The sequence below is a fragment of the Vicugna pacos genome, chromosome 8, assembly GCF_048564905.1.
Source record: "Vicugna pacos chromosome 8, VicPac4, whole genome shotgun sequence".
Lineage (NCBI taxonomy): Eukaryota > Metazoa > Chordata > Mammalia > Artiodactyla > Camelidae > Vicugna > Vicugna pacos.
In genome coordinates, this window is record NC_132994.1 from 48211437 (window position 1) to 48238577 (window position 27141).

At 35.7% G+C, this 27141-nt stretch overlaps 1 protein-coding gene across 3 annotated transcripts in view; it reads right to left on the reverse strand.

The window, feature by feature from the left end:
- PTPRK (protein tyrosine phosphatase receptor type K) overlaps positions 1-27141 on the reverse strand; it is a 511934-nt gene that overhangs the window by 231048 nt on the left and 253745 nt on the right. For all 3 annotated transcript variants that reach the window (XM_006200038.4, XM_006200039.4, XM_072965854.1), the window contains exons 4-6: positions 23446-23527; positions 20809-20924; positions 2102-2276 (exon numbers count right to left, since the gene is read on the reverse strand). In XM_006200038.4, the coding sequence (XP_006200100.1) occupies positions 2102-2276; positions 20809-20924; positions 23446-23527 (373 nt within the window). The remainder of the gene's footprint in view (positions 1-2101; positions 2277-20808; positions 20925-23445; positions 23528-27141) is intronic.

The window sequence follows — 27141 nt, forward strand, 5'->3', positions numbered from 1 at the left end:
AATGAATGAATGAATGAATGAATGAATAAAGTGAATTACTGCCCCCATCCTAAAAGCACTCTAACTGCACTATTAAAAGCCACCATCTCCTTCAGAGGCTGTACTGTAAAAAGCCACCAACTCCTTCAAAGGCTGTGCTATTAAAAGACACCATCTCCTTCAGGGGCTGCACATCATGAATGCACATACAGTACCATGAAGATACAGTGAGCATGATGACTCAAGTACACACCCACCTTCCCTATCCATAGCATATTAATCACTCTGAAGGTTACCCAAGGACACTTTCAGGCTTTCAGAAGCAGGCTCAAGTAAGAAAGATGCAGAAACAGGGCTCAGCAAAGATGAACATACATACGTGTGAACATAAGATAAACTGTCTCCCTACCTAAACACTGGAGTTAAATTTTATATTTTCTTATTAGTCAATGAATTGAGGCTGTGATTTCATGAACTTAAGCCAATGATATAAACTAACCCCAGAGACATGAGAGAAGTTTTATTTATTAATAGAGTCATATCCAATTTACAAAGATAAACTTATTTTTGATGAGCTACAGAATCTCTCAAGACAAAAACATTACAAGAGGTTAATAGCATTATTTAATAATGTCAGTGTGAGAAAAAGGTGGTGGGAAAAAATGAGCCCAGCATCAGGAGTTAAGAAACGGAGTTAAAACTCTGGCTCAGCCAGTTATTAGATCTTTGTGGCTCTGGGCAATTATCAAATAGTCTGAATTTCAATTTTCTTCTCACTAAAAGTACTAAAGGTTAAAGTATTAAAATCAAGTAAATCTTAAAATGAAATAATACATATAAAAGACATTCGATGTCAAGCATTATAAAATACAGAAGCTTGACTAAGGATGTATCTCATTTTCTCCTTCCAGCCTCCAAGCCTTGACATAGGCCTTGCTCTCCGCCTGCTGATCCTTCTGTCTTTTACCCCTTTCCCCCCACATCATCTGGGCAACATTTTCTCAGATTTAAATTCTATATCAAAGAAATTCATTGACAAAGGCCTTCTCTGATGCCTCTGACAAATCTCATTCCAGTTAAGATGTTTTTGTTAAAATCTCCCAAACTTCTCCCTGAAGAGATTTACATAGTTTATAATTATTTTCATTTGCATCATTATTGATTGATGCTTGATACTCTATTCAGTAAAGCTGCTTTTCCTTGAAATTTTCCCATGGCTGATGCCCTCATTTTTTTTAAGGTTTCAGCTCAGTTGTCACCTTCTCAAAAGGACCTTCCAGATCATCTTAACTAAGATATCAATCCCCATCACTTTGTGTGTTTATTTTCATTCATGACACATGTCATGACTTGATAGGATATTTTCAACATCTTTCTATGAACTGTGTCAAACATAACTCAGTGTTAAGCTACATATGGGCAGAGTGTTTGTATTTTACTTACCACTGTATCTCCATAATCTAGAACTGTGGCATATACAGGGACTCAGTCAATTTTGAATGAATGTAATACACGTTGTGCACTTGTACTGGTTTTTCCAGTATTTCACTACAGGTAAGCACTGACATGTCACAATCCCTCACAATTCCCCTGGTAGCCTTAGCATCCAAGAATACTGAGGACCTCTTAGCAAGTCGCTATTCCTCAGACTCTACAGGGGCCAGAATTAGTGCACATCCAACACTGGGTTTCGACAGTGGTAACATTTATAGGTGTACCTGGAGATAGAAACTTTGACCTTGACATAGCTGCCACAACGCTTTGAAGAACTAAAGTAGTTTCTGTAGAACTGTTGTAATCAGGAAAAAACCACCTAAAGGTGAAACGCAAACTAGATGACAGCCATATAGAATAAAGTATTTTATATGTTTGGCTCTATTAGAGCTTCTAGACCTAGATTCCTCTCATTGGAAATCACTTACTGAAAACGTGTTTGACAAACTATACGACTACAGTCTTAATCTGACCTTAAGATATTTTCAGAACTTTTATAATGATGTGGTTTTATAGTGGCTTGAGATGAAGAGCACTAGATTTAAAAATCAATCCAAGTAGCTACAAAGTTGCTTTTGTTCTAACAAAGCTACACAATTTCATGAAGTTGAAAGCAATTTTACTTTACCTCTCACAATAAGTTGAGCAAAATTGGACACACCAGAACCTCGTTCTGACTGAGTTACACAGCGATACAAATCTTGGTCAGTTTTTGTCACTTCTTGCAACCTAAAGGAAGCAGCAAATCTTCTGTGATTGATGTTCTTAGTCTGGGCTACTGGTATATCTTCTCCATTTCGTCTCTGCAAACAGAAACCAATCTTTAAAAAACAGGTTCTTAACATTTCCATAAATCTAAAGCATCTTGGCAACCAACATCTGTGATAAATTATTCTCAATCATTAAATTAGGAAGAAAATATCCCTGTACCTCCACAAATTTTTACCATTGTCTTTCAATCAGGAAAAGTATGTAAGTAAATATTGCTATCTTTTAAGGAGGGTGTGCTGAAACTATAATAGTAATCTCAGTTTTCCATAAAATTGCTATTAGCCCAGAGTAAATGAATTAGCAGGACAGTTAATGGCTCCATGGCAAATGATTCACTGCCACCTCCCTTCTTCCAGAGTTTATATATTCAAAATCTTCTTTTAGCCTTTATACCATATTGCAGGTGCTTAATAGGTTTGTTCCCTCCAGGAGACTGAGACCATGCCCAATGCATCTCGGTATTCTAAATGTGTAGCATGCGATCATGACAGAATGACTATAAAATACTAATGAATAATTTACAATCATCCCCAAATCTGTGCTCTTTGCAAACTTTTATCTCTTTGGCATTAATGACAGCCAATTTATACCATTTAAAAGAAGTAATCAAAAGAACCTGAAAGTTAAAAGCATATCTGTCAACTTCCAAAATGAAATACTAGAAAACATATTTACGATATCAGGGTGCCTCACACAAGTCCACAAAAGAAATGATTGAAAAACTCAACTATAATGAAATTTCTACTTCTATAGGTTGAAAGACATCGTAAATAAAGTGGGGAAAAAAAAAGCAAGCCACTAACTGTGATAAGATATTTGCCCTGGAAATAACCATCAAAAGATAAATAGCTAGGTTATGTAAAATTCTTCCACAGTTCAATAAGAAAAAAGACAAATTACCCTATCACAAAATGGACAGGCTATAAAAAGAGAAAATGTGTATGTCTAATAACCATGAAAAGAGATCCTCAACCTAAATTTATAAATTCTTTATGTCAAAGACAGCTCAAAGGGCAAAGAAAAACCACAACTATGAGAAAAAAAATTGGTCATGATTCTCAACCTCACTTCTTGTTGGTAAAATGCTGTGTCCCTGGTACCCTTTCACACTACCTGAAATATTTCATCTGCTAGATATGGAAAACAAAACCCTACAATTACTAATGGAAGTGTCAATGGTTAGAGTCATTTTAGAAAATAATTTGTTACTAATAGATTTGAAGATGCTAATGGAAGTGTCAATGGTTAGAGTCATTTTAGAAAATAATTTGTTACTGTCTAATAGATTTGAAGATGCATAACACTTAGGACCCAACAGTTCCACTTTCACATGTCCACATCTGAATCACTCTTGTATCTGTGATCACACAGATATGTACAAGAATGTTGAACTCTGAATCATCTGTAATACCTAAATATGGGAAAGACCCAAATAATCCTGAGTAATAGATAAATAAACTGAGATTTATCCATTCACTAAAATTCAATGTGGCAGTGAAACCAAGCAAATGAAGACCAGCAGGGTCCTGGTAAAAACTGTTGAACAGCTCCTACACTCCACTGAAACATACATAGGCATATTTAAATCTCAAAAACAGAAACCAAAAGACAAACAAACAAAAATCCTTAACAAAAATTAAGATATGAGACAAAAATGCAAAATATCAACTTTTATTAAATTAAACTGGTGAGTACCTTAGTGGTCAATTCATTGTTTTTTATATTTTTTTGTATGTCTGAAATACTTAGTAATTTTTAAAGAAGTAAATAATAAAGAGATTACTCTAATACTTTAATAATTGTTTAAATCCCAAAATCCACTGTATCTTTCATCGCCCTTCTACACATCTGAAATGATACATATGTGCATATTATGTAGTATATATGTGCATGTGTATATATATATATATGCACATATACATAAGGACATGAAGTCCCAATTATGACTTCAGCATTTTTCACTCAGTAGATACCTTATTGTTTCCTGACCCACCCATTCTGTAATTTTTTTTTGCACCAAGTTGCCTTGCTCATTCCCCTAGATAATAATAAAGAGAAAAAACAGCTTATACTCAAAAGCCCTAAAATATAAATTCACAAAATCCAGACTAAATTCTTTTTACCTACAAACCTCATGAACAAAAATAAAAATTGTTAAACGTGCTAATCTCAAACTGCGTTTTGTTTCAATTATCACAGCATTTGATACCATCTTTTTAACTGGAAGGCAGACCGTGACTCAGCACTCCTTACACGCCCTCCCTTACGCTCCTCTAATTTCCCCCTCCAATTGTGCTCTCCACTTTCTGCCATCTTTCTCCTTACCATTATTGATATTTCCCAGTTCTGCAGCAAGACCAGCCAATTCCTGCTGCTCACCCTGCCTTCTAAATTATCTTCCTTGTGCGCACACACACCCAAGTCTTTCAACATCGTGCCTCTTTCAAAAACATACCTTCTTTGTGAAGAGTCTCCTAGTACCCTTAATGCTTCCCTCTCAGTAATCGTTATTTCATTTTTCCATCTTAATTGGCATTCATCTCACAATAACCCATTCCCCCAAACTTTGCTCAAAGGAGGGCACATTTTCTTCTACTATCTTACCCTTTAGCTTGGTTCCTCACTGGCAGACTGCTCTTTCACTAACCCACTCAAACCACCTCTCAACTTCTGGAATTCCCAGCATGCCCAAAGAGCCTTCCAAGCAGTTACCTACCAGGTCAGATTATCCTCTCCACTGCAGTTCTGTGAATATTCTCAATGACCCAAAACTTACCCCGTCTCAGTGATGCTCAACATCTTTCTTCACTACCTTGTTCCTGTGCTAAGATAGTTTTCTCTGGAATCACAACTGCCCATGAGATCGTATCTCCTATTCCTTCAATCCTCTGCATCGTCAGTGAGAACTCACTTTATGACCTTTTATTTATTTTTTTATAGCTTTGTTTCATTGTTATACAACAGTGTGTTTTATTTATTTTTTTGCCTTTTTTGATTGAAGGATAGTCAGTTTACAATGTTGCATCAATTTCTGGTGTACAACATAATAGTTCAGTCATACATATACATACATTTATTCATTTTCATATTCCTTTTCATTATAGGTTACTATAAAATATTGAATTTAGTTTCCTGTGCCAAACAGTATAAACTTGCTTTTTATCTATTTTATACATAATAGTTAGTATCTGCTGACTCTTTATTTTATAACCAGTCATTCCAGAGGTTTTCACTAGCCTGAAAGAATTCTGGATTTTTTTTTTTAACTTTCCATTGTTTTCGCACTGCCAATACAGAATCTGCACTATTTCTTTGCAACAATTCCAGGACTGCTATGGACTTCTGCTAGAATCAGCCATCATGAAAAATATGAATAACCCAACAATGGGGATCAACGACTCTTAGATATTGATTCCCACCCACTGTGATATGAGTTATAAAGTCTAACTACTTCCTCTGACTCAACTTCACATTTCACCAACCTATACATACTCTTCACTTTACATTCCTACTGAAATTGTCATGAATAGTGTGTCTCAACTCAAAGATTATCATAAAATGTAATCACAGGCCTTTCTATCTTGACTCTCTTCTGTAATATATTCTATATATGTCTTTTTGCCTTTTTGTGTGCTAAAATCACCCTGAAGGTACGGCTTCAAATCTTAATATTTTTTCTTCCACAGCATCATACGTATAGCATGTCATCATTATTCAGCAGGTACCAAAGTTCTTTGTTAAAATGAACTAAATTTGTTGTTACTTTTAGAGGCAAGAATCATGTAACGTCTCCTTAGGCTTTCATAAATTATTGTAACAAAACATACAATAATCATTAATTAAAGCTAATAATAAAAGGAAGCTACATAAATACAGAAACTCAAGGGCACCTAGATCATTTATGTCAAGCTCTTTCTGAGCCACACCGCAGCTCAGAGATGTTGAGGGCCCTGCTTAAGGTGATCCCATGAGGAGATCACAAAGTTGATTACATTACATTATATTTATATTTGTGTGTATTAATATACTAATGTAACTACAAACTATATATGTTTATACAGGGTATATATTATTCATGTAATTAATGAGTACAATAAACAGGTGCTATTTACCTTGTAAAACAACAGTAAAATAATTACAGAGTCATAATATTCAGGGTTTTTTTTCAAAAATTATTTTAATAAGTACCTCCATGTACCTCATGTTATATTAGCTATTATCTTGGTTCTGTCACTGCTCTCTCTTACAAACTTTCTGTAATAGCCATTTTCATTTAAAGCTTATAAAATCAGAATTCAGAAAGATTAGAAATGTGATACACAGACTATTAGTAGCAGGATTAAAACTCAAAACTAAATTGAAAAATGCAAAATCCAGCAGTTATTTCCTCTAAAATAAACCAAAGCTGTTTTTTGTTTCATTTGTATCATAGGTCCAGTGATTTGTGCAGTATTTGTTGTTTAGCTTTGATCAATGTATTGTGCCCATGAAAAAATGTAATCTGCTATACTAGACAACGCTGTATCTACCGAACATCCAGTAATGCATTATAGTTAAAAGTAACAATTCATGATGTGTACACTTCAGAAGTCAAAAATAATGGTAACTTTTTCTTTTATAAGCCAAAATAGTAGGTCTTTGCCTGCCTACAAGCTATCAATTTAGCAGATTAGGCAGGGCTATGAAAGAAGGAAATAAGTATTGGTAAATATATCTCTTATGCAGACGTGTCTGTATATAGTTTTCTGCCTTTACATGCTTCAGTTCCAGGCTTTATATACTGCTTTGAGATTTTTATGTGATTTCTCCATTGCAAAATCCCCATCTCTGAGAAATAGTAAGAAATGAACCACAAAATTATATGATCCAAGGATTACAACCTAGCACTTTGCTTTTTTCATTTCTCTACCCTCTTCCCCAGATCCTTGTCACGTGTTCTTATTTATTTTGCCTCCAATACAGGTTGCAGAGACCCATCAATTACCAAAAAACTCTAGGCAAGTCACTGGAATTCCTGAGCATTCTCACTCTATTAAAATAAGTAAGCTTCGTCATGTAGGGTGCATGCAGTATTTATTTGACAGGTTCAGCTGGTGGCATAAAATAGTTTAGTGGTAATACTGGTTAATTCCCAAAAGCTATAATGACCTGTAGCATTAGGATCACCTGTCAGATTGTTACAAGTACAAAGTTCAGAGATCACTCTAGATCTACCAAATCAAAATCTGCATTTTTATAAGATCCCTAGGTTATGCACCAAGATATTGCAGCTTGAGACACACTGGTCAAAACCATGAGGGTCCTGTGCCCATGAAGAGTTGACAGGTGTGATTCTGGCCAATGAGACAAAATAGAAAAAGGCTAAGTCATTTCCAGAAAGGTTTCCTCACTTCTAGAGAAGATATATTGGGTCCCCTTTTCTTTTTCTCAATGTCATGCCTAAAATGCTGAGGGTGGCACATCGAGGAGAAAGACAGAATCATGTTCTTGATCACGTGTCTGAAATGGTGTCAACAGCTCTTAGAGCCCCCTTCTTTCTGGACTTCCTGTTAAGTGATATAACACATTTGGTTTTCTATTACTTTCAGCTTGAAATCCTAAAAGTTAATACCAGATGGTTAAACCACGGAACAGTTTATTTCAGCTTCTCTTTTCAAAGCTTGAGGAATAAAATTAATCCAATTTAACATTAAATTAAATAACGTGGCACTTAGAACACTTGCAGAGATTATTTCACTCTATTGACTTGAACGAAAAATTAAATTACACTTACTGTTTTATTTATTTTTTACTGCCTTTCCTTGAGCACATAATGACATATTTCTCCTCCATCCTCTTAGAATTGGAAAAACTGGAGACTATTTTCCTATGTTTGGTACTTTGGTTCCTATTGAATAATACCAAAAGGGCTGCATATAATTTGTCATTACTTGCCCTTTTTCCCAAAATTAATCCCAATGTAAATCTGTACACTAAAATTAAGTAAGGTTGAAGTGAATTATATGAAAATCCAGCAAAATTAGTTCCGAGAACCTGAGGGTTCCTTCCCGGGGCTTGTCTGCCACATGAAATTTTTTTCGTTCTCATAGGCATGATAAAGCTACATCAGCATCATTACTATTGAACAATTAAATCAAAGAATTTTAGAAACATGAAAGGGTATCATGGCAAACTTAAAGGTTCAGAAACATAAATTTCTAAAATTAGACACATGTCACTATTTTGAGAAAAGCATTATTGATTTCAATAGTTCAAACACTTAATAAGAAAATAGCACTCCTCTAGAAAAAATGACAATACTAAGTTCACCAAGTATCTACTACATGGCAATGAAAGAATTGAACAAAGTGAATGATACCTGACACAAAAAGAGAGAAGTGGCAGATATAATTCTGACATAAAGCAGAGTAAAAACGTGCTGGGGATAGCAAATTACTAGAATCAGGATCATAAGCCAAGTTTAACAAAAATAATAATAAAGTCAGCTATTAAGCAAAAAAAGGAGTTTTAATTTAAGAAGCATAGGTGTCTTTGCAATGTTGGGAAAAGGTGACCAATATGAGGAGCCACACAAAGAGGGCGTGAGTACAGAGACTGGGCCCTGGGAGAGGATACTACGTTCTAGTCCTGAAATGACTATTTATTAGCTTCACAATTTCTCATTACTTCTCAAATCTCTACTTTTTCTTCTAAAAATCGGGATATCAATTTGTAACTGCTTATTCGATAGAGACAGTGAGAATATTAGGTGAGATAACTGTGCAAAAGTTCTAACTGCAAATCCTGCTAATAGCAATATTGTGAAGATAGTAACCAAAACCACATCTAAGTGAATGATACATCTGATAACTGTGATGTCTTATAGTGTGTCAGCTTGACTAGGCTACAGTCCAGTTACTCAATCAAAACACTAACCTAGGTGTCTCTACTAAGGTACGTTGTAGATGGGATTGGATTAAAGTCCATAACCAACGGACACTAAGCACAGAAGAATATCTAGATAACTGGGTGGACTTGATTCAGTCAGTTGAACTGTCTTAAAAGGAGACTGGAGGCCTCCTTGAAGTAGAAGAAATCCTACCTGTGAATAGCAAATTCAGTCTGTGCCTGAATACTCCAGCCTGCCCTTTCCAAGTATTTGCCCTACAGACTTTAGACTTGCCTAGCCAGGCCTACAATCACATAAACTGATTGCCTGCAACAAATCTCTTGGGGGTGGGGGGAGAAATCTGTCAATCTGTCTGTCTGTCTGTCTGTCTGTCTGTCTGTCTATCTATCTATATCTCCTACCGGTCTGCTTTTCATGTTTGACCCTTGACTGACAGAGATGATTCTGTTACCAGAAACAATTCTGGAGGAAAAGGTTTTTAGGGATGAGTTTTTGATTTGGTTTGCTTCTGGGCTTTTTGGAATTGGTTCTCTAATTCAGTTGGATATAAAGGCTCTAACAACTATTGCCATTGGTAAAGAAGACACAGTGCATAGCACGATTCAGGAATAGAGATATGCAAAATGTCACCATTAGACAGATATTCCTAATCAGATACCTATTAGAAGGTTAAGTTCTGGGTGACCATGTATTTGCTACCTTAACAGATTTTAGACAAACTAAGGAATACAATGGGATTGACTGGCTGCTTTAGACTTCCCTAGGGAAACTGGGGAATGTAAATCATGTGAGTTTACAGTGATAAAACCGTACAAAGAAGGAAGTTGAGTAGAGCAAGGAGACCAACACAATTACATCATTACATCTGGGAGATTCTAGAAAGTTGATGGCAGTTGCATAGTTTTCAGTCTTTCTGAATCTACCACATAAAAACAGAAAGAATGACAAAAGAGAGGAAGGAAAGAGAAGGATCAGAGAAAGCGGAGGTGAAAACAAAATCAAGAAATTTCAGAAAGCAAGTGGCCATATTTTTAAACACAACTCAAAGCAACAGAAAATGGAAATCTATGAAAACAAGAACTTATTTCACAAAGAAGCAAACAACTTAAAAGTATCAAGGTCAAATCCAACATAAAGTTATTATAAGTTTAAAAGAGAATAAGGAGCAGAGAATGATTCCCTAGAGTCAATGGGAGTAAGTCAGAAAAACATGCCCACAAAGCAGATCAAAACAACCTAATGTGTCAAGATTTGCTAAAACATTTTCAAAAAATGATTTATGACATGGAAGAACAATATGAATTTGAATTCATAAAACTCATAAATGATAAGCCAGAACTTAGGAAAAATGAGAAATGAAAGAAAAATCATTTTAGAAATTATGAGTAACTAGAGCAAATTCAACAGATATCTTAAACAAAACAAAATGGGAAAAGAGTCTTTTAAAATTTAAAAATAAGGAGAATAAAAAGGCGTTGAGAAAGAGTGGCTAAATAATGGTGATAAGCAAGAAGATCAAACATGGAAATGAGAAGTCCATACAGAAGAAAGGGAACAGAGAAAGTTCTAAAATTTTAATTTTAAAATGTTAAAATAATTTAAATGTCTTTAAAATACGTAATGGAAGAACATACCACATACTTGGGAATAATAACCCAGAATGACCCACAGTGACACATACTCTGACAAAATTAGAATCTTTAAAGAAATGGGGAAAAAAAAATCCTTTCACTATCTTGAAAAAGCAGGCAGGAGACTTATAAGGAAAAGAAAATTTATTATCAGACTTTGACAGCAAGGCTTTATGCCAGATGAAAATGAAGTAACATATTTAAGTTACTCAAGGAAAGAAAATGTGAATGAAGGATTTCATATCCTGCAAAATTGACTTGAGAATCAAGGGGACATATAAACTACTATCAACATCCAAGAACTCAGGCAATATTAATTCCATGAGCTATTCCTGAGGAATCTACTAGAAAATGAGTTTCAAACAACCACAATTACTAAGAAGACATGGCATACACACGGATGGCGAACATTAAAAAGATAGTTACAAATGTTACACTAACATCAGATAAGGGCTAACTGGGAGAGAGTACGTATGCAATGGCTGTATGCTAACAATGGAGATATGGTACAAGTATTCAAATCAACATGAGATTAAAAAGTGAGTGCCTATAGGATATTCTAATTCTCTCTTTCTCTGTGTCATTGAGAACCAAAAATATTAGTGTGGGGTAAAAAGAAGATGTAACTGACAAACTTATACAGAAAACCTTAAGTGAACATCTTTAGGTTTCAATTTGAAATATCAAAATAAACTAATAGATATTTTACCTTTAAATATAAAGCATATTTTTCTTAGTTCTGTTCACTGCAAAGGTCAAGCAATAAGTACCTCTCAGCATCCACATAATGGTCCTGAAATACAATTTCTGACTGAAAAAAGCCCAGGGCACCAGGTCTGGAGGAGAAAATGTGCAAAATGACACTGGCATCAGAGAGCAAAACCAGACAGCAAGAAAGCTTGAAGTCATGTCAAAAGGACTGGAGCCAACTTGAAAAGATTCCCAATGGCCAAAGATGGGAACATTGGAGTTTTAAAAATAGTAGTAATTGCAATGAATTGAAAGTCTATTAAATATGTTTAAATCTCTGAGTTCATGATATTAAAAAAAAAGAGGAAGAAGAATCAGTCTCCATCAGAGGATGATAGGAACCAACTCACTGTACTGAAAACCTATAATTCAAGCAAAGATGTGAGTAGTAATTCTCCCTCCCCTCATATGAATCATGTCACTGGGTAGCCAAATAGTACATAAGGAGAAGTGTCTCTTCATTAATTAAACAAATTTAAAAAAGATAATAAAATAAAATTTTTTTAGAATATCACAATTTACAACCGAGAGCAATGGATATGAACATTAGGCATCAACAGGTACCAGGATCACAAAAAGAGACATGAGACATTCTGTGCCCCCTGTAATCATGCCAAGCAGCAGCCCTAGCACTGCCAGCGGATCAAACTTGACTCTAGATCTGGCTGCCAATTTTCAGGAAATTGAAAGGAACATGTTGAACTGAAGAGGACATTTGTATGCAATCAGTAACATGCAGACTGTGCGAAAACTACAAGTCAAATGGCCTGGGTTCCTCAACAGATAAATTGTGAGGGAGAAAAAAAAGGGGTAGAGGACAAACACACAGATTAAAAGACACTTTAAAAGATATATTTTTTTAAATTGACAAGCGGCTAATCTATAGTGCCTAAGGACACTATATATGTAAGTGAAAAAAAAAACAATGAAAAAATTACAAGGGCTAAAAGTCATGGTAATTATTACTTGTTGGGTTAGGAGACAGCTCAGTTGTGTCTGGGATGGAGCCCTTGGAAGGTGTCTCTAGGCGGACTGGGAAAGCCTTTTTCCTGACCTGTGTGGTGAGTATCTTATAAAAACTCATTGATCCACAGTTCTCAATTTTTGTGAGGTTATCTCTATATTTTATCTTAACATGATTTTATAAATATTGGATCTTTAAATCAGGCTGCTTTTCATAAAGAAGAAAGCCAGCCCCCTGCCAGAGCACCCACGTTGTAATTCTGATCACAGGAGCTCAGTGGAAAAGTGCTTGACGTGACACACCTGAAAACCACACTGGAAAGACAGCTCTATGAACAGTAGGAGAGTGCATTATTCCTGCACAGAGAAAGCAGTAAATTGTTATTTATAGATATTGATAAGAAGAAACCCTTGAGCTTCTATGACTACCAGGCTTTTACAGTAGTGCTCCAGGGATAGACAAAGAATATAAGGAATATTCCACACATTATTCATTTATAATCAATTATGTAATGTGTAGAAAACACATTCAGAATTTATAAATTATTGAAGAAGGAAAAGAATGCACTTATCTTTAAGGCATGGTAGAAAGCCACAGAAAGCCAACCACACAGACCTCAGGATTATTTAGCAATTCTAAGAATTAAACACAGCTAAGTTTTCTGATGCTCTTCTTGACATACACGTACACCACAAATGCCGAGAGTAAACGATAAACAAGTATAATTCATAACACTTGGTCAGTGATTTTATTTCACATCCAGTGATTACACTTCATTCCATGAAGCCATGAAGGGATGAATATAATGCCACAAACTCGAATAAACCAACGTCCTGAAGAAAAGCAGGAGTGACAAGAATGATGGCTACTAGTTACCAAATAGACCATGGTCTCTTAAGTGGAGCAGAATTAATTGTCAATCAGCATAGTCACAGGAAAAAATCACAAATGCTTGAACTATGGATAAACAGAGAAAATTAGAATGAAATAGCAGGCTAGTGTCCATCTATCAGTTTATAAAAACTTTACAAGAAGTCAGGAAAGCACAACAGACACGTTACCACTCCTCTCTGACACCAGTTCTGTTGAGTGAACCACAAGACACAGAAGCCAAGGCTGAAAGCACCAACAGCCTCCCTAGATGAACTCTCCTAAGTTAAATCAGGACCACCCAGAGGTTTAATTTGGCCACAAGCTTCAAACTGTCTTGGTAAACATTTTTTAAGGCTAAAAAGAGTCAAAAGGAATGGGAATATCTCCTCATCTTTCACTCCTATTTAGGAAAACTTATATGCAATTATCAACTGCAGAAAGGAAACAAAGTAAATGAAGGAGTCCAACAGACAAATTAATTCCAAGATGGAAAACGAGAAAAACTCACAAACTGGCTGTAAAAAATAAATGTTTGAGGAAGAATTTTTTTTTAAAGTTCTCTGTTGTTTCACTCTCACATTCTCCCAAATTCTTTCACCTGGTACCAACCAGATCCAAACTCTGCTGTCTTCTTTCATTGGTCCCTCTCCTTCCCGCCTCACATTTTTTTCCCCCAAATCCACCGGCACTGTCCAGTCCTAGGCCCTCACGACCTGATGTCTGTACTGTTTGCAGAGGCCCCTTTCTTGCTTTTGTCTCTATCAAGGCCTAGGCCCAACCCTACCGTAAACCATATCTATCTCTACTTCATTGTGAACCTTCCACTTCAAGAACATCCTTCTCTTGATGTGACTTCTCCACCCCCGACACGCATACACTAAACTGCAGTGATAACAAAGCCCACTTGATCTTTGCTTATCCACATCCTATACGTGGTTCAGTCGAAGCTTCCTTGATGATTTCACCAAACACTCCAGTCTCAAATGCTCTCTGTCAGCTCTGAAACAGTAGAGCGCGTTGATTCCATATGGTCTTTTCTTATTCAGTTATACAAGCATCTCTCAGGGCTGAAAGGATCTTGAAAAGCATTCAGCCTCGTACTTGAATGTCCTCTACTTCTCTAGCAACTGCTTATCCAGATGATGCTTGGATACTTCCACTAATTGTACTTTTACTACCTCCTGGAGTAACTCAATCTAGGTTTCAGCAGCCCTACAATTACAAAGTTCTTCCTTATAATCAGCTTATATCTCTCACCAAATAGCTTCAAACCATTAGTTATTACTGTAGTTTGGTATCTATAAAAAACAAATTAAATCCCTTGTGTACATTCCCAATATTCTAAGATATTAATAAATTTATCCATTCTCCCACAAATCTCAAAATATATTTATACCATTTCCCATCTCACATCATGTCTTCAGCTTTACCCACTATCCTGATAATTATATACAACCTTTTATTCTTCTAATATTAAGGATATGTGTAATTTACACTTAGGGCCAATAATCTTGAAAATATCAGAATTTTCATCAAGTCCAGACATTAGGACAATTTCACTAAACCTCAATCCTTTCTCCCCCTCTTCCCACGGTACCCAGTGTGAGCTAATCACCTATTACATGCTTAATCACTTTGGCTTTGAAATAGTTCTCTCAAATTAGTTTTCAACAAATTGCCCACTGTAAACTGCATGTTTCTAGACATAGATTAATTTCTTCCAAGCTTTTCCCTTCATTGAAATGAAGGAAAGCTTACCAGAATTTTTTCTCAAAAAAGAAATAGTTTCAAGGATAGTAAAATCTCTTGTGAAAATCAAACCGGCTACAAACATCCAGGCACTCTGTATGGCAGTATAAAGAAGCATGGGAAAAGACTATAGCATGGGACACCAGAAAGTGCTTTGTGAGCAATGACCAGTTGGCATGTGAGATATTGCAGTGATATATTTCATCAGGTAAAATTTTTGTACTTTCAAATTAATTCATTTTTTTAAACAATCATGCTTCTGATTTCCACTGCTGTGTGACGATGTTCACTTGTAGTACAGGAACAAGGCTATGACATGTGCCTGTATAGATAAAACACTATGTAGCCAAAAGTTTCAGACCATTTTCATTGACCCTCAGCTGACAACAGTTGGTACTGCAAAAGGTCAGCCTCTCTCTCGTCTTTTTTTAGAGCAATTTGCATCTCATTGTACTAATTTTACTCTCAATCTATTGCTTAAATTATCTACTGCTCCATAAGGAATGACATTTCCTTTGGCTGAGAAACCAGCTGTATCACACTACATTAGCAGTGACGGGCCTCACCAAGGGCAAAGCGATGGCTGACTTTCCTGTTTTGGCAAGCCCACACGGGAGGCACAGTGCCAGCACCTGCGGAGATCACTGACAGGCTGGCCCAATTGCCACAGCTTTGATGGCAATCTGCATAGGATTACCAGTCACACATTAACAGCATCATTTCAATTCACCAAAACAAATGGTGCCACCAAATCTCCCCACACAATTCCCTACGTTCAATAACTCCACTGGTGAATTTCTCTGTCCAACTCAATGATGCATGCCCACCAAGCTCTGTAATGACGGATGGAGTCATTAGCATTTTAGTTTCTACACTGAACCTAAAGCCAAAGCATATGGTCTGACAGATGTTCCAGCCATGGGCTCTATTTGATTTGCCATGTAGGTGTCCACTTACACTGGACCTTCATGAAAGAATGCTAATTTATAAGTTACAGTCCAACCCCTGTTTCAACTCTTCACATCCTCAAATGTTGTAACATGTTGTGATAATAGAGGACTTAGAACATGCTTTATTCTATATTTCAGCTAAGACTCATGATGAAAAACTACCTTTGAACCTAATTAAATGACTTCAAATGGACAAGATGGACAAATATGCAGGAAATGTTTGTATGCCATCTCTGACTTGATTTGTACTGCCAATGATTTGTTTGGTTCTTTGATAAAATATTTCACAGACTCACTTTTCCCTCATTTGTGGTTTATTACAGCAAATTGGATAAATCTTACCTTCTGACAAATGTATATATACCTATGGACCCCAAAACCCCAGTATATGACATTGACATTATCTCAGAAAGTTTCCTTGTCCACTTCCAGCTGATTCTCACCCCCCACGGTCAAACACTATTCTAAAGTCTATCACCATAGATCAGCATTGCCTCTCCTGGAACTTAACATAAATGGAGTCATGTGGCATGCACTCTTGTGGTCAGTCCTCTTTCTGAAAATGTTAACACTGCAGAGCTTTATCCACACTGGTGCATGTATCAGCAGTGCACTCTAATTGTTGAGTGGCATTCCATTGCTTGAATAAACCACTAATTATTTATCCATTCTCCTGTTAATGGACATTTGGGCTCTTTACAATTATTGGTTATTATGAATAAAGCTATTCTAAACATTCTTCCACAAGTCTTTGTGTGAACACATGCTTTTATTTCTCTTATGTAAATACTTAGAAGTGGAGCTGTTGTGTCATATATGGTAGTTGTTTACATAATTTGAATTTTTTCCTGCCATCACTGTATCTACTATCTGTATTACTGAGTTGCAATAAAAAGGACATGACTAACACTTTCAACCTACAAAAATATATAACCTAGTTTTCTGTCTTTCCTGTGAGAAAATTATTCTTCTCAGGAACATAACCAGACTTTTTACTATTTTATTTCAGTATAAATTGTACATTACAATTTCGCTTGTGATCTTATTCCTATAACCTGCGTTTTACCATAAGCCTTAAGTTATGAACCACCAATTGTCTACCACTGGGGGTTTGGTTCTAAAACTTGATGTAAGCATTGAGAAACATCTGTTCATGTGAGGAAAAAAAACTGCAAATTGTAAGCTGAAAAATAATACTGTGTTCATATCTAGAATATACGCTACTTTGTTGAGCTTTATGAAAGAAAAAGAATTTGCAAATTCTCTATAAGCGACTAAAGACATTATTCTAACTCCCTTATCCAACATGAATTAACTGCATAACGTACTTTTTAAAACTCTGTTCTACAAAGCATCATAATTTCACCATATTCATAGCTTGCTGACACTCAACAGACTTCTAAAAACACTCATCCATACTGTTTTATACATCAGTAGTTCACTCAGCATGTACAGGGGGGTTAATTTGGTGTATATATTTTATCATTGTTTTCTAAATGTCTAGAGTGAATGACCTACTTCTGAGACTATATAATCTGAGACCTTATAGGAAAGAATACTCCATAAAGACACGTTAGAACCACTATGATATGCCTTATGGATTATCCTGCATTATCTCAAGTAACTCATTAAGTGTCTGCTTTTTTGCACTCCATTTTTTAACTTATCTAATTTGTTGTCATTTTAAACAATAAAAATGATTGAAATATCAATTGTGAGCTAAAGACAATAAACAATAAGAGAAGGTATTCTCTAAATGTATTTATATACATAAATTACTTTAAATATAAGGTGTTACGATAATTATTTTTCATGGTGGTTGTAGTGTATCATTTTTCCTTTAAATTGAAAACTAGCTGCTGCTTTTATAGTTTTTGTTCTTTCACCTCATATTTAAATAACATTTACCAATTGAAGCTCAACACTATACAATACAAATTATGTAAAGGACATAAAAAGTTGGTTGCTGTTTTTATCACACCTGACCATAGCAGGTGTAACAGCTACTCCAATTATGCCATCACTTTTGTAATAAGATGCAAAGACCTTTCATTTTGAGTTGATTCACAGGACATTCATTCTCAGTACTGTCAGAAGATATTTTAAGCAGTTGTTCTCACAATGACATTTAATTTAAGGGACCATTTTTCCCTATAAAACACTAATAACTTAAAATTTTTACATTCTTACATCAAACAAACAAACAAAATGTGATCAAGGCTATGTTTCAGACCATCAAAAATATGTAAAGACCTAGTTTAGCATCATACAGCTGGAAGGAAGTTTAGTCTCAATCCACATCTTCCACAGATAAGGAAATTGAGGCCTGGAAGCATTCAATGAATTCTCTAAACCCATACAATTAACTGGGTTAGAAGAGTTAAAAGGTTAAACAAGCTTAGAATTAAGAACTGGGCTTCTTGATCTTTAGGAAATTGTTCTTCCCCAAGCAAAAATGACTTGACATCTATTTGTACGGGTTGGCTTTTAGATCCATTGTGGAATCAAGATTCTTCCTCCTTTATGTTTCCATTACTTTCAGCAAAAGATGGATCATTTTTTTTTTTAATCATTGGCCACCTTTGATTCACTCATTCTGTAGATACAGATATCAACTGTATCTATGTATCTATATCTCTATAGCTCAGTCTTATTTATTTGCAAACACTCCTAAACCAGGCAGTTAATAATTTTCAAAATTTCTTAAATATGGAGAAGAATGATTTAAGAGAATAAGTTAAGGTAATTTAAGTGGTATTATTGAAAAAGTAAGGAAAGCTTTTTCACAAATAAGGTGAATAGGTACTTTACTGAGCGACTGGACAATATGAATGTCAAAATAGAAGAGAAATACACAAATGCACCTAAGAAAATGGAAAGAGAAAGAAGAAGAGAAAAAAAAAGCAGAATAGGAATTGAACAGAGTATTTTTAGCTCTCATCTTTATTTGAAAAATGGCAAGAGAAAAATTTTTTAAAAACTGGAATGAAATGAGCCAATCCACAAAATAGGAAAAAAAAAAACAATAAATGAGCACTATTTTGACTGCAACCCACTCAGACCAGCAGGGCCAGAAAGTCTTTGTTGCCACAAGGCAGCTGGTGTCTAAGTACACAAAACCCTTTTTATTTCAACGTCACATTAAATCCTGGGGCATAAAACCAGGGGCTGACTGCAGAGGCTCTGGCTCTGCAGGACAAGACTGCACAGACCACAGCTAAAATCAAATGCCAAAAATGTTCCATCTAAGTGAAGAATAATTAGCAAAATAATTAGAAAATATGTCAGAAAACATTTTTAACACAAATTATTTAGGCTGAGAGTGAAAGTAAGAGAGATTCTGACTTGATGTTTGACTGATGAAACAGGCTGCACTTTACACAATACCTTCTCCAGAAAGAATTATCTTATATTTCAATATCCATAGGGGAAATCAGCATAATCACAGAAAAAAAGAGGGACTTTATTTCCTTTTCACATATTCAGGCTGGTGTATCCTGATACCTACATATCAAATAAATTACCAAAGTAGTGATAATTAGTTAGATTTATATGAAATACATCTGTTATCCAACTGGATGTGGGAATTGAATAAACACACACACACACACACACACACACACACACATTCATAACACCCAGTACAATATCAGGCATTATCCTATAGGTATGATTTTAATAATCATTTATTATAATCATTACCTCAACCTCCTGCAGCCTAATGTGGGTCCTCAACTCTAATTTTACCTCTCTAAAGATATCGTAAAATGAAGTCTGATGTCTATGCTCAAGAAACTAAGCTAATGATTTTTCTTTTTAGTCTCTATTGGCATTCTCAGGAATTTAAAATTCTAATGAATTAAATCCCTTTCCCCATTCTGCGGCAAATAGAATAAAAATAACAATAAAGGTGCTCTGAGAATATTACTACTTACATTCTAGCTTCAGATATTTAGCTCAAAGTCATCTGTCCTAAATCCAGCCTCATGGCTTTAGAGCTGCTCTTAGTTTCATTCCCAATCCCGGCCACCCCACCCCCACCCTAGGCGTGATAGACATTCACATTGAGACAAGGCACATTCCTTCCTTAGTCACTGTTTTCTCACTGAGTCTTTTAAAGCTCTTTATATGCACCATTTACATTTCCCCAACATGTATGCTAAACTGCAATTCATTAAATACACATTTATTGAAGATTTAATATGTGCGAGGCAAATATCTTGTCCTCAGATCTGTGATTAACTCTTATACACAAAAATCCTGAAACGAATTTAATTGGCTCTCTTCCAATACACATTTCCAGAAATGCTCCCAAAGGTTTCTTAAAATACTCTTTAAAAATTTATCAGAGTATGACAGTTCCTACTTAAGTACTATGCTCTTGTAAGTTGGGTTTTCAAAATACTAAAGGAGGCAATTTTCTTTTTTTTTTCCTATTTTGAAATGGATCTCGAAAAATGGTTTTTACAGTTTGGACATGACATTAGAGAATCATTAGGTTTCATGAGAAACTAACCCAAATACTTATTAAGTATACAGTGTTATATTTTCACTCATACTGGGCAAATGGAAATATGTGAAATGAATCTGCCAGCCAATTAAATCAAACCTACACAAAAGACAACCTGTCATACACATATCCCACCCTCCCCAACACACACAAACAGGCAAAAAGGATGAGATCACAAACAGTACATTTGTGATTTTTTTTTTAAATGAAGTATATACCCTTTAGCTCAGCTGCCGATTTGGCCTTACCTGAAGCCACAACTTGTTATGCACAGCGTCTCTGCCTGTAGCGATACACTGAAATGTAGCATTCTGCCCTGCATTGACCTCTACGTCCCCCAGACGCAGGAAATGAGGAGATTTATCTGTGAAGGCAAGAAAAAAATTATCTTCTTCACATGAAGAAAACACGCCATGTTACTTTTTCCCAACAGAATAATGTTAATACCCTCACCTTTGGCCAAGACTAATGTCATATGGAAGAAAACCGAATTTTCTTTGTGCTGAAAGACAGTTTCCTCTCTCACTCTCATTTCTCTTTTTCTCAATAGCTCTATTACTTATTGTCCCTTAATTGCTAAAGCATTGTTCTGTAGAGTGAGCACCCAATGAATACAGCTGATTACTGCTGGAGGACCCCTGTAGCATGCTGCATATGGGTGATAATAAAATAGTTACAAGTCAAAGCAAGCAAGAGAGATCAAACCGACACAAAGCAGAGCATAAAAGAAACATAATGAAAACATATAATGATATCTCAAATACTGATATATACATGGCTGGTGAACTATTCGGTTTCTCTAAGCAGTTAGATCTTTTTTTTCATTTCAATGACTATAATCTTCTAGCACTTCAAAGAACAAGGGACTGTTCTTGTTTCTCTCAAATAGAGTATCAGCTTAACTGTTGTTAAATCCACCTCCTATTCCTTTATAGTTCTAGGAAAGTTACCCAAAAGAAATATTAGACCAACAAAAAAATGATGACTGCAGTTAAAATATACGTGAGTTATATGACTGTCAAACAAGTCTTCTCTATAATTACCTTTTAAAACTGAAGCTTATTCATATTTTCAACTGAAAGGAAATATAAACAGGAAATGCTAAGTCTCAGAGTAGAAGAAAGCTCAGGAAGGACTATATATATCACAATGAAACTACTGCTGTGCTCAGTTTATATACAGTTTCAATTTGTTTATCATGAGAGCCTTTCTTTAACATCTCTCTTTCAAGAAGTGTAAATGAACAGTGGACAGAAACACCGCTCTCGTATATGAATAGGTTGAAGGAATTTAGTAAACCAATCTGAACTTTGAATGAGACAATTTTGTTCTCCTTTGTTTTCCTTAGAATACACCACATGGAATAAATCACTTGACCCTTGCCTGCTACATCTTTCTCCAGGGCCTCTCATCTTTGGATGCTTTGGAAAAAAGAATGCTTACATTAGAACATGAGCCAGACAGTGGTTCTCAAACTGCAAACTCAAGACCAGCATCATTAGTATCACCTGGGAACTTATTAGAACTGTAAATCCTCAGGCCCCACCTTAGCCCTACAGAATCAGAACCAGGGGAAGGGCCAAGCAATCCAGGGTTTGAAAACCACTCAGCAGTAGCACAAACCTTGGCCCCTGGCATAGTGTGCCCTGTGCATGCTGCTTACAACGTATTAGACAGTTTCCACTAGGACGATTACTGAACAGATCATCTAGAATTCATGGTCCTATAAAATGCTTCTGTTGGGAGATACAGCTAAATTCTGAATTTATGCCAGCTGTTTTATGCCTGGCTCTACTGAATGCATGCAATGCTTTTCTTTCGGGGGATATGATGTAAACACAAATTTAGTCACACCATCTGAAGACCAACCGATGTGCATCTAAGGACATACAAAACTATGTGTTAACAAATGGAGTTTCTTGTTTTGTTTGCTTTCTATTGTTCCATTGTTTACTGTGAACAAACCAGATATTTATTATGACGTAAAAAAAATTAAGTTTGGAATAAGACGAATTAATTTATTCTCTTCATTTCACTCCAACTTTCAACTCAGCAGATCAAGTAAGTTAGTGAGGCTTGTTTTTTGTTTTCTTTCCATTGAACTCTGATTTGTTATTCTTCTTTGCTTTCCTAGACAATTTAATACTACCAAAAATGTAACAAGTTCTACCTAGAGTTTCATTTATATTTGTATTTTGTTCTGGTAAAAAAATTCAGCTAAATAAATTAAAGATTTAATTGACTTGATTAGGAGATCAATGAATCAGGCAGCATCATTTCCAGCAACTAGAAGACAGGTCCAAGGGCTTGTACAAAACGAAAGGAGGGTGGGGCAAGGGAGCTATTAGGAAAAAAATATATATATTGTTAGGCCAGGACCTCTTCTTTGGGGAGGAAAAGAAACAGCAAGGGTTTTATCACACAGATCATCTCTCTTCTTCCTCTGGGGATGGAGAGGGACCACATGACAGATTACCTTACTGGTGCTTAACTGGAAAACAAAGATTGGTCAATTAAGATAACATTTCTGGAAGAGGTTGAAACCGCAATTAGCTCAGGTATAAATCAGGTTTTGTATCATGGGCTTTTAGCACAAGTGATGCCATTTTGGAACTGGTTTTCTTTTGAACAGTTTTCAGAAATTAAATAATTAAAAGGGTCCTTCAATATGTGCAGTGCAATTAGTTACAAGTCTGAAAAATACTTGATTCAAAAACTCTAGAAATATTTCAGTATTCTTTTAAAACTGAACAGCAGGCTAGGCTAAGAGCAACAATAACAAAAGAAACAGCAATGACCAAGTGATAAGCAATCAACAGTCACTACCACTGTTAAGACCAATGTTGAAAGGATATAGAAAAAAATAATTCTTAATCACAACCTACCACAAGGATAACTCAGGACTTGGATGTCATCAATGGCAATATAGCCACTTCTTGCTCCTGAGACTTCGGCTTCAAATATTACCTGTCAGGAAGAAACAAAAAACGTTTACAACAGTCCTTTTTTAAGGAATTTTCACAGTGAAAGAATAGCTATAACACACTTAAGAAAATTAAACTTTAATTTTTGTCCTGTGAGAATTAAAATTTTATCTTATACTGTAATTTCCTAAACCTTGTACAGGTAAACAAAATAATTTTTTTTGAAGAGCAATTAAATTATTAAGGTCAAGAAGCTCTCACCAAGTTTTTTAAGCAATGACTATTAAGTGTTGTTTGATTTTCTGAATGGGCAATATACAGGCAGAATGAATAGGCAGATATAGAAAATCTCACATCCCTAAATTTTCCCTTATTGACTTTTTCCATTTTTGTTATTTATTTAACATACATTGAGAACCTACAATGTGCCAAAGCAGTATCCTAACCAGTGAAGACAGCAAATAATCTAAGCTTTTAAGTAGCTGAATTTTCAGACAGAGGTCATCAGATAGATTAGTGGTATATCAGGCAAAAAGGACTATATACAATGGAATAGATTAGAATGTGATGTTTGGGAGACTAAATGAATGCAATCTGTATGGTTACAAAGACTCAAGAAGGAGGAGATGAAATTAAAGAGGTAGGCATGAAAGACCTTGAATACCACGGAGTGAAGTCAAAAGTATATCCTGTCCATGGTTCCCCAACAATAAATATCCTTTTTTTAAATCCATGCTCAAATAAAAGCTCAAGTTATAGAGTTGTGTTGTTACAATCACTGACAGAACTCCATAAAGCTTTTCTCTTAATAACACATGCTGTGGCTTTTCAAGAGAACACAGATTTAGCATGCCACGTTTAAATATTTTATTTGACTGTGGGCTCCTTTATTTGTGGAGATGCATAGGTTATTTTTGGAGTATTTTTGCAAAATATTTTAGAAAATGTATTGGAAGTTGATGTTTAAAGTAGGAATAAAATATAGTCAAATTGGTCTACTAGAAATATATTTGGCTAAAAGGTGGAAGATGGCCCCAAAGAAGGTAAGACTAGAAACAGACAGTCAGATAATATGCTAGTAGCAGTGGAAAAGAGATGAGAAGAAAAAGGAGAGAGAAAGAAATAATGTTAAGGAAATAAACAAAACAGAACTTAACTGATTCATTAGTTGTAAAGAAACAGTAGGACAATTCTGATTCCTTGCTCGGATCCCTAAGTCAATAATGCTGTTGTCTATTTTCAGGGAGGGGAAAATTTCTCCCTCTACCCCTCTAGAGTTTTTGGCTGGACTAATAACAAAATTGACAGAAGACAGATTAACAGGAGAAAAAGAAACAAAATTTTAATTGTACATAGAGAGGTCTTATAGAAATGGGACCTAAAAAGTAGCCAAAGCAGGCAGCTTTTATATTTTTTAGACAAAAAAAAAAAAAAACCAATAAATTTGTGAGGAATTGACAGGACAAAGAAACAAGTTTGGGGTGCTGTTTCCCTTTCTCTGCACCCCCCCCAAACACCACCACACACCTCCACACACATAAATTCATTTAATCTTCACTACAATCATATGATGTAGGTATCATTTTTATCCTCAATGTAAAGAAAAGGTAAATGACTGCACTAGTCTAAGAGCTAACAAGTGGTAAAGCTGGGGATGGACCCAAGCCAAACTCCAGGTTCTTCCAGGATCTTCCATTAACTTCACTACACCTCATCTCAAGAAAAAGAAACACACACAGTAAGGGCATTTCCTTTAAATGGGTTTTCAAGTTCCTTTAAAAATCTAAACTTAAATTTTTTTAGTGTTATTTTAAATAGCAAACCCATTAGATATTATACTGACTACAGAGCGGTGTCATCAGTATCACACCCTTTCCAGTCTCTTACTCGGTCCTACATCCAACCAAAGCCAACGGCCGTGGGACGCGGTGGGCTGGGCAGATGGCTCCTCTGCCCTCGGATCACTCTCCTCACAAACCAGCTCCTGCGTTAGTTCTTTTCTGCTTCAAGTTTGCCCTTTATGACTGTTAATTTCACTAAAATACGTTAAAGCTGAGAAGCAGGAGAACCAGTCTTTGTAGGAAGGCAAATGCTTCAAGACAAAAGGAGGACTAATCAATGCGTACGTGTGAGTGTGTGTATACATAGGATCTGCCTTTCATGTAAATGTACTCGATATGAGAACAACTGTCATGTCACTGTCTACACCGTCTAAACATTGGAACAGAGGTTTAGCAAGAAATAGAGGGGAGACTCAGAGACTTGAAATAATGAATAACTTGAAGCAGTCGTGGTATAGGCCACATTCTTGGGGGTGAGAAAACTTGTATTTGACTCCCAACTCTCCTTTATACAAATTCTTGAGCAAATCACATAATGTTCTAGAGCCAAGTCCCAAGTCCATAATATGGAGATAAAGCAGCTTTCATTATAAACTTTTATGAGAATTTAATAACAGCATTTGTAAAAGTGCTATATAAACCAAAAGGGCAAGATTACAGACATTAATATATGAGGTTTGTATAAGTGTATCCCAGGGAAAAAGTTTTACTTGCTTCAATGGTAGTTCAAGGAAAGGAAAGGTACAGAAAGAAAAAAATGAGGAAATTATTTTTGAAAAAGAATACATTCTTATGACTAGACCACACATCTGTATAATTAATCAGTTTGTTATTCGGTTTTGTTGCAGTCAGCATTAATTAAATTATTTTAATTCCAAGCTTTTCTTAGTTTTACTCTCTCAAACTGTTTTCTTTCCTTTGCTTCATGTAGTTGATAAGTTTAAACATATTTACTACACCCTTGAGGAAGTTTCTTATTTGTTCATTTAAATTGAGCTATATTCTGGACAATAAATTTAGACCTTGATTTAAAAGGGAGTGGAGGAATTGGTTCTTTAGTAGAGAAAAAAGAAAGTTTCTCTTTTTAGTCCTCATTTTCCCTGCTAAGTATTGTCTTTGCCTCATTAATGAGAGCAAGAGGAAATTTCTAAGATCAGATTCCTTTACTGCGAAGGATCTAATCAGCTTTATCACTTCAACAGAGCTCTCACGTTGTAAGGCTCGTCTGTCCACTCAGGGAAAACCAATCTCGGTAGCTTAATTACGCACGACATGCTTGTGCTACTGCTCGGGTCAGAGCTAATGCCTGGTGTCAAGTAGTCAAACAGGGCTTCCTAGGAGAAGAGAGCAACAGGAGCCGCCCCAGACGTCAACTTTAACCCAGCCAGGAGGCCGGCCTGGGAATGCAGGGTGCTGCTTTTCATGCTGCTTCCACTCTACTCCATTACCTAAAATACTGAAGGTGATGACTCTAATCAAATTTTTGCTACTCTAGCAACATTCTTGGATTATTAACTAAATAAGTGAAATAAAGCTGAATTAAAGGCGGGGAGGAGGCGAACCATAAAGAACAAGAACAACTTTATCCTTTGCCAAACAGAATTAATGCAGAGGTCCCTCATATAATAGAAAGCTAAACTCAAAGTCAGGTGGTCTGCTGTCACATACAACCCATAAAATTTATTTAACTGTGTCTTCATAGCCTCAGATGAGCATTACTGGCCTTGCCTATATCATGTATTTGTTGTGAAGACTGAATGGTATATGTAAAATAATTCAATGATATATAAAATTATTTTCCTGAGATACACTTACA